This window comes from Oncorhynchus clarkii, chromosome 3 (genome assembly GCF_045791955.1).
Source record: "Oncorhynchus clarkii lewisi isolate Uvic-CL-2024 chromosome 3, UVic_Ocla_1.0, whole genome shotgun sequence".
Taxonomy (NCBI): Eukaryota; Metazoa; Chordata; class Actinopteri; order Salmoniformes; family Salmonidae; genus Oncorhynchus; species Oncorhynchus clarkii.
This window is the reverse complement of record NC_092149.1, coordinates 32,739,579-32,755,364: the sequence shown is the minus strand read 5'-3', so window position 1 is coordinate 32,755,364 and position 15,786 is coordinate 32,739,579. Positions and strand designations below refer to the sequence as shown.

The following is a 15,786-nucleotide window of genomic DNA, read 5'->3' as shown; positions in this document are numbered from 1 at the left end:
GTCAGGGTGTGACTAGGGTGGGCATTCTAATTTTTCGTTTCTAGGTTGGCCTAGTATGTTTCCCAATCAGAGGCAGCTGTCTATCGTTGTCTCTGATTGGGGATCATATTTAGGCAGCCTTTTTCCACCTGTTGTGTGTGGGGATCTTGTTTTTGTATTGTAGCCTTTTTGCACTACAAAGCTGGACGTTAGTTTTGTTACTCTTTATTGTTTTGTTGCTGGTTCACATTAATAAAGATGAAGAACGCTTTCCACGCTGCACCTTGGTCCAATCCTTCCAACAATGAACATTACAACCCCCTTCTGGACAGCAGAACCACATGAATAAAGTTCCCCTCCAGTCCGGTCACCAACTTTATGCTTATGAGCAATTAAATCCATTCAATTATTACAGTGATGTTTAACCTCTCCAGTTTCTCACTGCAGAAAAGCTGGTGTCAAATTAGATTTCCGACTCCAGCTTAGTCAGGAAACTCCTGGAAAAAAGTTCCCCAAGAACAGCCAGCGAATTCATCTATTAGCAGTATGACACGTTTGAATGGAACGTGCTGCACAGCTACTGTATGATATCATACAAGTTCAGGGCCCATATTCATAATGCATCTCAGAGTAAGAGTGCTGATCTAGGATCTGCCTTTTAGATCAGACTGAACACAATATTATGGACTGAGGGACCTGATCCTAGATCAGTGCTTCTAATCCGAGATGTTTTATGAATATGGGCCCTGAACTTCTCCTAATCTTACCTTTTCCCTAGTTCGACAGTTGGTTGTACAGAAACCGTAACCTGGCAACTGGCAGCCACACTGTACCTTGGTAACTTTGTTCAATATCCCACCAGCCGACACTTTATTGTTTGAGTCATCTAATATATATGGATGGAAGAGGACACACTGCATTTCTTTCTGTGCCCTTTGGCTTGTTTGCATAAACCCCATCATGGGTTGACATGGCAGTGAGGGAGGTGATTCTGATGTGTTTGGTTAAGACCTCATGACAAGGAATAACATGCTGGAGCCTTCCAGTGAGACAGCAGTGAAACGTCTTGTTATTCACACGGGCACTCATCTAGACTGATCAATAATATTTGTAAAAGTAAAGAATATTCATAGAAAAAGCACTTGATATGTCAGCCCATCAAGACTTCCCCTCAACTTCCCCTGCTTACTAATGCTACTGAAGCTCATGTTTGCTGAAGTACTTTTTGACAGCAGTGATGGATCAACCAATTCAGTAGCACAGTAGTTACCTTTTTAATGAAAACATTAAATTCACAGTCATATTAGTTATAAAAGTGACCCATATAAAAACAAATCAGTATTATACTGTACATATATGCTGAATATGTGATACACATCACACCTGACAGTTTTAACAGCTTATTACCCAAGCCGTTTGTCTCCTGTACTGTAGTTTCATCACCTCAAAAGAGCAGCAAACAATGACAGGACGTTATTGAGGTCACGTACTCTGAAGACAAAAAACACACAACAAGGTTATTTGACACGTTTCTCGGGTAACTCATGCTGCCATGTTTTGTATTTCTGACAATACTATTTTAGAAATGTATGCATCACCTTCAATGCTAATATGAATTTCAATTGTTTGCGATAAAAAACATTTTTCCAGCATTGTGATGCATATAATGTGGAGCACGATAACACAGATAATATGACAAACGAGAAACAATAAATGAAAGAGACAAAAGTACAGATATGCTGAAATGAAAGCTTTGTGCCTATGGCATTATGACATAAGAGGACAGGCTGTTTACTACCTTATGCCACCCAGATTCAACCCTGGATGTAAATTGAATTTCTTCATATGATACAGAAACTTCAGTCATGGTTTAAATGAACATGTTAGTGTACATTAAGATGTGTGTATGTATGCACACAGATATTGGAAGAACTAGCCTATTTCTGGAAATGTTGCAAAATATGCAAATGAAAGAGAGAGTCACAATCAAATGTACAGAATCTATTTTACAGCATTTTATCCTATATTCTTGATCCTATATTTTACAGCCCTTGATCCTACATCCAACATTTGTCATAATGTAAAAAAGGGCCAAAATTATAGCATTAATTCAGTAGGATTCCATTGAGGGGGGCATGTGTCCTGGATACTGGAGTACTGCTCTTGTTTCTGAATCATAAGCTCCATGGCAGGCAGGAGAGGGACCCGTGAAAGCCCCACTCTGCACTGCCACCAAAACCCTCTCTCTGCTCCTTCCATCTTCTCTCTGCACTTTGTGAAGACTCGCTGAGACGGAACTTGTCTCTGGCGTACATTGGAGACCCAAACAGAGCGAAGAACAGGCACAGAGGCCCTTAAGATTATTTTAGGGATCTAAAAAACGAAAACCAATCATCCTAGAATTTGTACCACCCAACCTCCCAGAAATAATTCACTGCCTCTTTCATCCCCCCCTTCCTCTCCTTCTTCCTCTTCCTCCTGATCAATCCAAGCCTGTTGTGGAGCATATGAGGAAATCACAAAGTTATCCTCTGCTGTTAGACCTTGAGGGGCAAGGGGTACCCAGTGTTGTTTGTAACCAGACAAGAATGTCATTGATGAGGTATCGCAGTCTGCAAGGTTGATGGGAGGTATGGAGTGAGATGGTGAGTCATTGGAGTTATTGAAACACATTGGAGAGATCGGGGTGTATATTGTTCTCTCCTCCTCTCTCCCTGTACCAGGGCCCAACCACTCTGTCTCCCCCGTGGTGACCAGATCAGACAATAGTGATGCCCCTTGCCCAGTGTTGTCTAGGTCCCACAAAAGGAGCTGCCCCTTAGTGTCTGTCTCTGGCTGGAGCAGCAGAGTGGACAACTGCAGTTGGTCATCAAAATGCCGCAATGTGGGCAGTACCAGGGGGTGCCCTGTTGAGTCCCTGTCTCCAACACACTGGTTCGGCTCAGGTGGTGCTCCACGCGAAAACAAAACTGGACCACCTTGAACCCAACTGGGTTTGTGGTCACTGGATTCAGATGACCATGGAGAGTTGATGTTGTCTTTGCTGTCTGGATGGTGATGGCATTCTTCCTTTACACCTTCATTGGATACCTGCACTACGACCATGCTATAGTTGATGGAGGACTGGGTGCTGTTGTTGGAGTACTCTGGGGGTGGACCCTGCTGGCCCATGCAGGTGTCACAGTGCCTGGGCTGGGCAATGGAGGAGGGTCTGTCCTGGGGGGAATAGGACCCAGACCCACTGCTGGTGAACTTTGACCCCATCTGGAGTTTACCAGTCTTCAGGTTACCATAGGAGAACCCCACAGGGTAATGATACGGCTTGGCAGTGAAGATAGTGATGGCTTCTGGAGGGTACCACGATGGAGGTGGGATGTTGCTTGTTGTCAGTTTCTGTGTAGAAGAGAAAGAGGATTTAGTTTATGTAACTTACTAAAACACCTCTATGACCCCTTCTACATTCCACCAAACCCTTGGAATCACTGAGTGGTTACAATGTATGTCAAACAAAAATTAACTTGTTCAATTATAATTCTGAACAACTTTCATGGCAAGAATGAAATGAGCTCAACTGAAACAACACTGCTGTAATCTTTTATAATTGCTTTCAGTTCTTGGCATGAAATGCAAATTACAGTGATACAACTGATTAAACGGGAATGATTTCTCAGCATATGAGAGGAGTTGGAATAAAACAGATACAACTTTGGGAAGATTGGTAAAGATTGGTAAACCTTTAAAGAGAAAATGAATGACGATAAAGTTAAATTATTTCCTCATAAATCAGTGCATTTGTAAATTGCAAAGAGATAACATTTTATCGTAACTACTGTTACACATTGTGCCCTCTTCCAAGTTAGGTGTTGCTTGAGATGAAACTCAGGTTCGGTTTCACCCTATTGAGGCCTCTCATACACATGTTACTGTAAGTTTGGCCTGGAGGCCTGTTTTTCCAGTAACAGGAACTGGCACTCCTTCATATATGGGTAAATCTCCAATCAACATTTCTTACCAAGGCGTCTGGCATGTTACTCTTCTTTCTCACATAGTGACGACACACCACCACCGGTAGCAGGAGAGAACCAAGTAGCAGACACCCTAAGAGGAGGAACCAGGGGAACAGCAGCCAGGGGTCACCTAGATGGGGGAAGATTGTTTCTATTACACCTCAGTAATGGCAATACAGCTGCCTCACTCTCAGAGCCTATTGTAAATTGCCAGCGCTATAGAGCAAGCGTGGGCGTGTCTGTGAGGTCTGTCAGTACAGTAGATTCAAGGATGCATAAATAAGAGGCTCCATTCAGTCTTGTCACCAGAAAGTGAGCCTTTATATAATCTTTGAAAAGGCAGCAGGAATACCCTTAACATTGTGAAACTACAGTACAATGCATTTGCAGTATGCCTTTAAGTTCTTTATGGTAACAGTATGGTTATTCAAATCATTCACAGATGATTCATTCAACAAAACTAGCAAAGGCAAAAAGGAAAGGCACTACCAGCCTGGTCTCATAGACTAGACGTAACATAGTAAATGTAAATCCGGGACACTCAAATTAGTATGATATGTTACGTTTGGTATGGTTACAAAAGACAGATGGTTACTTAAAGCAAAAACGAAAGTTGGGTGGTTGGTCGGGGTGGATGGGTGGATGTATAACCAAAGGATGCGAGTTCAAATCTCATCACGAAAAACTTGAGAATTTTAACTAATTAGCAACTTTTCAACTATTTACTACTTTTTAGCTACTTTGCAACTACTTAGCATGTTAGCTAACCCTTCCCCTTCCCTTAACCGTAACCTTAACCCTTTTAGCTAAACCTTCCCCTAACCTTAACCCTTTAACCTAACTCCTAAACTTAACCCTAACCCTAACCCCTAGCCGCTAGCCTAGCTAACGGTAGCCAGCTAGCTAACATTAGCCACCTAGCTAGTTCATAACATATTGTAAGTTTTTCTAATTCAGAACATATAATACAAATTACAATTCGTAACATATCGTACGACATGGGTGATGGACAACCACAAATGAACACATACAATACGAAACGTAACATGGAGCGTCTCGGATTTACATACAAAATAATACGAAATGCTCTGAGACCAGCTTGTGCATACATGCAGAGCCTTGAGGGACACCAGATGACCTCACCTGGTAATGCCACACAGAATGTATGGCTCTCACTGGGATTTCGGTGTATTTCTCTAGTTGGGATGTACACTACATAGCCACAGTACTCTACGTTGATGTTCTTTAGATTGTTGAGGACAAACTCTCCATTTGTGTTTTTGTGGACCTGTGAAAAAAAGAGTCAGCAGTCAGAACATGTTTTGTGTATCTAGCGTGTGTGTGTGGGTGGGTGTGCGTGTGTCTGCATGCATATTGTGTGAGCAGTACGTGTGTGTGTGGGGTGGGGAGGGGTTATCACCTGTGCTGCCCAGCTAGGACGAGTGATGTTGAGGGTATAGAAGGTTGGAGGGTCATGGTAGGAAAAGCCGGTACTGTTGAAAATCTTCTCGATGGAAGTCTTATTATCCGGTCCTAACGGTAGGGTGACAGTCACTTTTAAAGATGACGTTGTGGGTGTCACAGACACATTGGCTGGCCCAAGGACAGCTGACGTGTAAAAGACAAATTAAGGGTGAGAATAAGACTAAGGAAAAATAACGAATTAGTGACAATCTGAAGAGAACAGGATAAACCCATTGAGTATGGGCCAAATGCTAACTGGACTAATTGGTGAGTAACAGAAGCTTTCATGGAAACATACTCTGATGTCATTAGAGAATATGAACAGACAATTGGAGCGATGTGTATGTATCACAGCTACGGATTCTGCCCTCTGAGCCAACACATACTCCAAAAACATCCCAATCTAGAAAAAGTATGATAAAGAGAGGAAATTGCTTACTGTCTCTCAGAGGTTTAAACAGTGCTGTATGGCCTAGCGAGTGACTGTTGGCGAAAACCTGAGCACAGTATAAATGTTGATAGATGTATGGTGTCTCTGCAGTGAGGTCACAAGAAAGAGTTGTGATGTTCTGGCACGCCATATTCAGCTGGTATGGCTCTCCGTATCTATAATGAACACAAAAAACACACTATGTTTTTTTACCTTTACTTAACCAGGCAAGTCAGTTAAGAACAAATTATTATTTTCAATGACGGCCTAGGAACAGTGCCTGCCTGTTCAGGGGCAGAACGACAGATTTGTACCTTGTCAGCTCGGGGGTTTGAACTTGCAACCTTCCGGTTACTAGTCCAAAGCTCTAACCACTAGGCTACCCTGCCGCCCCATATGTAAGGAACCCTTAGCCAAAATTGAATGTTGCATTTTGTAATAAATATTGAGTAACACTTTACTTGATGCCTGCAGGTACAATGCTTAAAAAAAAATATATATAAGTATGTATGAGCATTTATGAGCCTTTATCATGACATATCACATGTTGTAAATGTATTGCCTTTCATGGTGTGCGTGCGGCAGCCTAGCTGCTAGACCATAAATAGCACAACAGAGTTCTGAAATAGGTGTGTTATTTAACCCCTTACTTCCTCATAGAAAAATAACTGAAGGATAGTGTGTCAAACAGGGAACCGATATTCAGCGGGGATGAACAGGGCCAATCTTTTTCTGAACTGATTTGATGGTGGAGCTATGAGGCATTGAATAAGGACATGCAAGCCATTCCAGGTGACCGTCTCGGAGAAACAAATCAATGCGATTGGTGTGGCACTTGGCATTTGCCCGTCAGACCGTGTCATGACCAATTAGATGAGCTGACGTTTCCACTTTGTAGCAATATCTCAACGAGGCAGTAAGACAAAGTGATTGAGACGAAAACGTTGGCCTTGCATAGCCACAGGTGAACTGAGTGCCGTTTGTAATGTTAAATGTTACATTTTTACAGGCAATTATTTTTACAGATTTATCCCTGTGGTGTGCAGAGAAACAGAGTGAGGCCTGTGGTGATGCACAGACCACAGCCTGTCTGCTAAGGCTTGCCCCAGCCAGTGGAGCTCAACCTGCAGCATGGAGAAGTACAGTAGCACCACGATTTCAAGGCTGATGGCAGTAGGTGGAGCAGCAAATTGAGCAACCCACCATATCCAAAACAATGGGGACAACGATGGGGACAATGATGGGGACATCGATGGGGACAACAATGGGGATAACGATGGGTACAACAATGGGGATAACGACGGAGACAACAATGGGGACAATGATGGGGACAACAATGGGGATAACGATGGGGACAACAATGGGGATAACGACGGAGACAACAATGGGGACAATGATGGGGACAACAATGGGGATAACGATGGGGACAACAGTGGGGATAACGATGGGGATAACGATGGGGACAACAATGAGGACAACAATGGGGACAACAATGGGGATAACGATGGGGACAACAATGGGGATAACGATGGGGACAACAATGGGGATAACGATGGGGACAATGATGCTGAAAAGGAGCATGGTTCCGTCTTTCAGCACACAGCTTTAAAATGTTGTTGACATAAGTCACATGTCGCCCTAGGTCACCCTAGCCTAGGCACATAAATATGTTGTTGGGTTGAAAGGTGAAAAGGTGACCACTGTATTCCTGTCTCTCACCTTTTGTAATGGACACTGTAAAGGACCCCTTCATCTGGGCTGTCGACCTTGTTCCAGTGGAGCACAGTGTTGAAATTCCTAGAGATGAAGTATGGCTTCCCTTCACCAATGGCGGAACAACCTATAGATAAAGAGAAAGACGGTGGGGAAAGTGAACTTGTCCATTTCCGAATAGCATTCGTAGTATAACGTCTCTCTAGTCAGTACACAAAAAGCATTGCTCTATTATTCAACATTGTCACGACCTATGTGACATGCTCACAGCAACAGCCTCTGTCAAAGGATCTGCCTCCCTCGGGACACACTTGCTCCGTTTTCACTCATAGCAGCTGTGGGCCAAACTCAAACAGGGCTTACGTAAGCTGGGCTTTGTTTCATTGGCAGCAGGAACTAAAGTGTGTAATTGTTCCAGGGCTACAGAGGAGGGAATATAAGCAACTGAACATGTGGAAGCAAGCCAATTGTTTGATTTGAGTGTGAATAGGATGAAACAAAAGCCACAGTTTGGGTCTGTAGGGCCCATCCACAAAGGGATGTTTAATAAAAAAATACAGTGTCCATTATAGGACAGCCTTAATTCCTCAAGAGGTTTGTGCCAGTCTTGTCAGGACTCTATAATAAGATAGAAACTGTAGTGGAAGAATAATAGAAGGTGATAATTGCGATGAGCGACTTGCAGGCGCTGAGGCCCAGCGTGATGACATGAATCATGATTTATGATGGCTGACCATCTGTGGGGCTACCACAGGGTTTAAACACACCTTATATGTGGACTTCTCTGTGGAGGGACGTTCCCACAGAACCCTGCGAGTACAGAGACCATTGGAGGTGTGAAGACAGATGAAAACGTGAAATCGACTACATGAATGTGGTTGGGAGTTAAACTATCATGTTTGAATTGTTTCAAGAATTCATAAAGAGCAATGGATATTGATATGTTTCATTGTGCTGTAAGTGCTATGGATTTATTGTTACAGGGAAAATGCGTCATTCTGTTAATCTGAATGTTCAAAGAGGGAGCTATATTCTAAATTTAGTTGATTAGATTAGAAACTGGGTGTGTTTTTCTGTCTTTTGTTTTTACTAGCAAAGTGCAAAGAAATGTTCATTTAGCTTGAGTGTGTGTTCATGCTTGAATTTGGTTAAAGGACAGTAAATTTGTTCATATGAATTGAAGGCAAGTGTAACCACGTTAAGTCTAATTTACGCTGATTAGTCTGTAATGTATGTATGTCACGTACACTGCAATTGTTTGAGTGTTAATTATTTCATGACTGGGACATTCTACTAGTTGAATTAAGTAAATGCGTTCCTCCTTCTACAGAGTAAATCTTTGATTGACTCTACTCTTATAATTTAGCAGGTCTATTGGCAGTTGTTATATACAGTGGGGCAAAATAGTATTTAGTCAGCCACCAATTGTGCAAGTTCTTCCACTTAAAAAGATGAGAGAGGCCTGTAATTTTCATCATAGGTACACTTCAACTATGACAGACAAAATGAGAAAAAAAAATCCAGAAGATCACATTGTAGGATTTTTAATGAATTTATTTGCAAATTATAGTGGAAACATATTTGGTCACTATAACCAAATAGTTTGGTCACCTACAAACAAGCAAGATGTCTGGCTCTCACAGACCTGTAACTTCTTCTTTAAGAGGCTCCTCTGTCCTCCACCTGTATTAATGGCACCTGTTTGAACTTGTTATCAGTATAAAAGACACCTGTCCACAACCTCAAACAGTCACACTCCAAACTCCACTATGGCCAAGACCAAAGAGCTGTCAAAGGACACCAGAAACTAAATTGTAGACATGCACCAGGCTGGGAAGACTGGATCTGCAATAGGTTTGAAGAAATCAACTGTGGGAGCAATTATTAGGAAATGGAAGACATACAATACCACTGATAATCTCCCTCGATCTGGGGCTCCACGCAAGATCTCACCCCGTGGGGTCAAAATGATCACAAGAACGGTGAGCAAAAATCCGAGAACCACACGGGGGGACCTAGTGAATGACCTGCAGAGAGCTGGGACCAAAGTAACAAAGCCTACCATCAGTAACACACTACGCCGCCAGGGACTCAAATCCTGCAGTGCCAGACGTGTCCCCCTGTTTAAGCCAGTACATGTCCAGGCCCGTCTGAAGTTTGCTAGAGAACATTTGGATGATCCAGAAGAAGATTGGGAGAATGTCATATGGTCAGATGAAACCAAAATATAACTTTTTGGTAAAAACTCAACTTGTCGTGTTTGGAGGACAAAGAATGCTGAGTTGCATCCAAAGAACACCACACCTACTGTGAAGCATGGCGGTGGAAACATCATGCTTTGGGGCTGTTATTCTGCAAAGGGACCAGGACGACTGATCCGTGTAAAGGAAAGAATGAATGGGGCCATGTATCGTGAGATTTTGAGTGAAAACCTCCTTCCATCAGCAAGGGTATTGAAGATGAAACGTGGCTGGGTCTTTCAGCATGACAATGATCCCAAACACACCGCCCGGGCAACGAAGGAGTGGCTTCGTAAGAAGCATTTCAAGGTCTTGGAGTGGCCTATCTCAACCCCATAGAAAATCTTTGGAGGGAGTTGAAAGTCTGTGTTGCCCAGCAACAGCCCCAAAACATCACTGTTCTAGAGGAGATCTGCATGGAGGAATGGGCCAAAATACCAGCAACAGTGAGTGAAAACCTTGTGAAGACTTACAGAAAACGTTTGACCTCTTGTCATTGCCAACAAAGGGTATATAACATTGAAGTATTGAGATAAACTTTTGTTATTGACCAAATACTTATTTTCCACCATAATTTGCAAAGAAATTCATTTAAAATCCTACAATGTGATTTTCTGGATTTTTCTCTCATTTTGTCTGTCATAGTTGAAGTGTACCTATGATGAAAATTACAGGCCTCTCTCATCTTTTTAAGTGGGAGAACTTGCACAATTGGTGGCTGACTAAATACTTTTTTGCTCCACTGTACACAATACCCATAGCATATGCCCGAGTACCACCTTGACATCCCTGATCTGCTTGCTTCAGTAAATTAATGCTAGTACATTGGACGCCAGGATTAGCTATTCGTATCTAGTCTCTTAATAATTGAATAACGATGCAAGTTAGACATGTTCATTATAGTCATTCTTAGAGGTGATGCAAGTCTCACTACCTTGACTAGATCCTCTAGAGCACATATGTCAGAGTCAAGGCCCGCGGGCCACATCCGGCCCGCAAGAAGGTTTTTTACGGCCCCTGGGATGATCTTGATTTATTATTAGAACCGGCCCGCAGCAAGCCAGCAGCCCGCAGATCTTTTACACGCACCAATACTACATTTCCCACAATGCAAAGGTGACGCACCGAGCAGTAGGCTGCTTCATTTCAATATTTATTGGCACAGCAGTCGTCAGCATCACAGTAAAATTAACTTTCAGATACCCATCAAAAATGGCAAAACGGAAGGTGGATACTGAGAACCGGGGGTTTCAAACAAGGTGGGAGTCGGAGTATATGTTCACGAAGGTAGCTGGAAAACCTGTGTGTCTTCTGTGTGGAGAAAGTGTGGCGGTACTGAAAGAGTATAATCTGAGACGACATTATGAAACGAAACACGCGGACAAAAACAAGAATATGGACATGGAACAAAGGCTACAAAAGGCAGAGGAATTAAAACGAGGCCTCAAATCTCGACAGGCTCTGTTCAAAAAAGCCAAATCACAAGGCCAGGCTGCTGTCAAGGCCAGTTTTATTTTGGCAGAAGAGATCGCTAAATCAGCCCGGCCATTTACGGAGGGGGATTTCATCAAAAACTGCATGATTAAAGTTTGTGACGAAGTTTTCCCAGAAAAAAGGCAACTCTTTTTAAATGTGAGTCTGAGCAGAAACACCATTGCCGAGAGAGTAGACCAGTTGTCCATCAATCTAAAAGAGCAGCTTGTGAAAAAGGGAAAAGATTTTATTGCATATTCCTTGGCTGTGGATGAGAGCACCGACATTTCTGACATTGCCCAGTTGTCAATTTTCATCCGCGGAGTGGACTCCAGCCTAAGCGTGACAGAGGAGTTTTTGGCTTTACGTCCTATGCATGGCACAACTACGGGGCATGATTTGTATGAAGAGGTGTCAAGATGTGTAAATGAGATGGAGCTGCCTTGGGAAAAACTCGTGGGTTTGACAACCGACGGAGCACCTGCGATGTGTGGACACAGGAGCGGACTGGTGGCGAAGATACGGGAAAAGATGCAAGAGGAAAACGCGACAGGTGAGCTGACAGCTTATCATTGTATCATACACCAGGAAGCGTTGTGCGGTAAAGCCTTGAAAATGGAGCATGTAATGAGCATCATCACGCGCACAGTTAACTTTATCAGAGCCAAAGGTTTGAATCACCGCCAGTTCAAGGCATTTCTGACGGAGTTAGAAACGGAGCATGGTGATTTGCCTCATCACACAGAGGTGCGATGGCTAAGCCAGGGAAAGGTGCTTCAAAGATGTTTCGAGCTTCGTGAGGAGATTTGTCTATTCTTGGACAGCAAAGGGAAAGACACAACACAACTCCGAGACGAAATGTTTCTGTGTGAAATGGCTTTTCTGTGTGACATTACGAGTCATCTGAATGCAATAAACTTGCAGCTGCAGGGTCGGGATCGTGTCATCTCTGATATGTACAGTACAGTGAAGGCATTTAAAACCAAACTGACTCTGTGGGAGACGCAGATGCGGAAAGAAAATTTGAGCCACTTTCCCAGCTGCCAGACCATGAAAGAGAAGCTCTCTACCAGTGCGTTCCCGAGCACACAGTTGGCTGATAAAATAGGTATGCTTACCACTGACTTTCGACGCCGATTTGCTGACTTTGAAGCACAAAAAAAGCAGGTTGGAACTGCTCGGTAACCCATTTGCTGTTGACGTGGAAAGCTCACCACCAAACCTCCAAATGGAGTTGATTGACCTCCAATGCAATGATGCACTGAGGGAAAAATATGCGGCAGTGGGTGCTGCGGAGTTTGCCCGTTTCCTCCCCGGCACAATGCCCCAGCTGCGCATCCAGGCTGCTCAAACGTTGTCTATGTTTGGCAGCACATACCTGTGTGAACAACTGTTTTCTTTGATGAACCTGAACAAAACATCACACAGAAGTCGACTTACTGCTGAACACCTCCACTCAATTCTGAGGATTTCTTCAGCTCAGAGCCTTACCCCGAACATTGATGAACTTGTGGAAAAGATGGGACACCACCAAGTATCACCCTCAACCTCAAACAAGTGAACATTACTGTGCAATCACATATTTAGAGTTTTTACTCAGTTCAAGTTTAAAAGTTAAAATTTAATATTTGTTTTCACTGCATGTTACTTCTCCTTAAACAAAGTGTTGTTTTTGATTAATAGATTTTTGCACTTTATTTTTTTGTATTTCAATCCAATTATATTTTAAAAATATTTCAGTTGAGTGGATGATAGAAAATTGCTATTATTGTTTTTTCTTTGAAGTAAATTTAGCCCACTTTTGCTAAAATAGAAAATATAGTCTACTGATGGTGCCTTGAATACCGGTTTCTTTCATTTAATGTTCATGTTATGGGGATATTTATATAAAGGAAATTTGTCTTTTGTGTCTGTTGAAAATTAAAGATTACTGACAGAGCCATAAGAAAATATTGCTTTATTTATCTGATCATATTGTAATATATTTGTTAGGTTTTCAGTAGGTTCAATTAGGTTCACTAGACTATATGCGTCATTTAAAAATTTTTCAATGAACATTCGAACAGTCCGGCCCTCGTCTTGTAGCTGATTTTTTTATTTGGCCCTCCGTCCATTTGACTTTGACACCCCTGCTCTAGAGACTTACAGGGCCTGTCGCATTTATTTACATAATGTTGGAGTCAGATTGATAAAGGCAGTTTATTATTATGCTCAACATCATTTCTACATAACGTTTGGATAATTTCCATCCAACTACATAACGTTTGGATCATTTCCATCCAACTACATAACGGTTGGATCATTTCCATCCAACTACATAACTTTTTGATCATTTCCATCCAACTACATAACGGTTGAATCATTTCCATCCAACTACATAACGGTTGAATCATTTCCATCCAACTACATAACGGTTGGATCATTTCCATCCAACTACATAACGTTTGGATCATTTCCATCCAACTACATAACGGTTGGATAATTTCCATCCAACTACATAACGGTTGGATAATTTCCATCCAACTACATAACGGTTGGATCATTTCCATCCAACTACATAACAGGTGGGATTTTCACTACACTACAATATAGATACACTAGGAAGAATTCATACTTAATTAACCTTTCCTTTTTTTAATGTCAGGTACGTATGTAGAACCACTTACGTCACAGTGCATCTGGTCATGTCTCGTGCAGAATACAGGTTACGCAATTCACCAGAAAATGATACACAGCCTCGACTGCCTTCCACATCAGCATTTTGATATGCCCTATAATAATGTAGTCGATATAATAGACCACTCAAATTAACTTGCCCTGGGGATCCATTTTCCATTGATCGCTATAATTTAGTCCACATAGGGTTCACTACTCTTTGTCCACCAGGATCTTGATTAGAACTGTGGGGAAATCTCAAGAGACTCACATCATCTAATTCATTACGACCTCATATTAAAACAATGACTGTCGTGATGCGTCCCAAATGGGCCCCCTATTCCCTATATGGCGCAGTGCTTTTGTCCAGAGCACCAGTGCACTGTTTAGGAAATAGGGTGGCACTTGGGACGCAACCTAGGTTTATACCTACATGGAGTGCGCTCATCCAAATCAAACAGGAGATCCGTAGTGCTCCGTTAAACTCACCATGGCAGTACAGGAGAAGCGCCACGACCTTCCTAGGCCACAGATCCATTGGGCTTGAGGAGTCAGAAGAGTGAGATTAAAATTCCGTTCTCACAGTCTGTACTCCTTTGTCCTGATTTCCTCAGGGAGAACCCACCATGTGATGTGTAGTAAATACGACTCCAGTCAACAACAAAAAAAACAGTAATGGTCCAGGTCAAAAAAATCTATGAAGACACAAGGAGAGACCAAGTCCCAATCCACCGGGTATCGGAGAGCAGATCTGGGATTCATAGGATATCCTATCCACGACCTGAACCTTCTCTGACCAGTTTAGGGAAAGGAGCACCCATCCCCAGGTGAGCTGCAGGTGAACTTTGGAACCGTCTTATCAACTTTGTTCCTGTTTTTGTCTCCCTATGCTCAACCTCCCTCCCACAAAGTCTCGACTACTGTGTTGGCTGTCCTCTCTCTCTCTTTCTGTCCCTCTCTCTTTTTCTATTTTTCTTTCTCTTTCTATTTCTCTCTCTCCTGTTCTTGTCTTTCAGGTTTTATCTGAAAATGTATCCTAAATAAATACAAAGGCGATAGAATGTGCAATCTGTCAACACATCTCACCGCCACATGAGAATAAACTGTTTAACCTGTTTTCAGTTTCACCAGTGTTCTACTTCTGTGTTTAATGGTTTTCAAACAATGGTATGTTACATACAAGTAGTGTGCACAGAAATGGAACACCTTTCTGTGCACAACCATGGTGTGTACAGAACATGAAATATTGCATCGGAATGAATGAAGGAGACTCCAAGAAATATTGCTTCAATGGATCTTTGTAGGATAATTCTGGAAATCTGATTTTATAATGGAACCCATATTGTTGCCCACGGGAGTCTATGCATAGTCCCTGCTATCCACCACCATATCACATAGACTTTGTTTTAATAAGGTAATAACATGGAACATCAAGCATTTTGATTCTCGATCCAGAGGGTATAATACACACTGAATGATGTGTCTATTATCTATTGTCTACACTGGTGTGAAGAGTTGCTCAGCAGTTTACAACAGGAGGAAGTGTCACGCCCTGATCTATTTCACCTGTCTTTGTGATTGTCTCCACCCACCACCCGTTTTCCCCCATTAGTCCCTGGGTTTGTCTTGTCAAGTCAACCAGCGTGGTTTTCCGTGTTCCTGCTTTTTCTTATCTCTCTTTTGCTAGTCCTCCCGGTTTTGACCCTTGCCCGCCTTGACTCTGAACCCTCCTGCCTGACCATACTGCCTGCCCTGACCTTGAACCTGCCTGCCTGCCTGCCACTCTGTACCTCCTGGACTCTGACCTTGTTATGATCTTTTGCCT

General features: G+C 42.5%; 1 protein-coding gene across 1 annotated transcript; it reads right to left on the bottom strand.

Annotated features, from left to right (window-relative positions):
- Positions 1–1,233: 1,233 nt before the first annotated feature.
- LOC139405922 (uncharacterized) lies at positions 1,234–14,790 on the bottom strand. The gene is made up of 7 exons (XM_071148372.1): positions 14,451–14,790; positions 7,600–7,720; positions 5,890–6,056; positions 5,407–5,594; positions 5,130–5,274; positions 3,992–4,116; positions 1,234–3,372 (listed from the first exon to the last, which is right to left on the bottom strand). Exons 1-7 carry the CDS (start codon positions 14,497–14,499, stop codon positions 2,371–2,373), a joined length of 1,797 nt encoding a protein of 598 aa, XP_071004473.1. The 5' UTR covers positions 14,500–14,790; the 3' UTR covers positions 1,234–2,370.
- Positions 14,791–15,786: the final 996 nt, after the last annotated feature.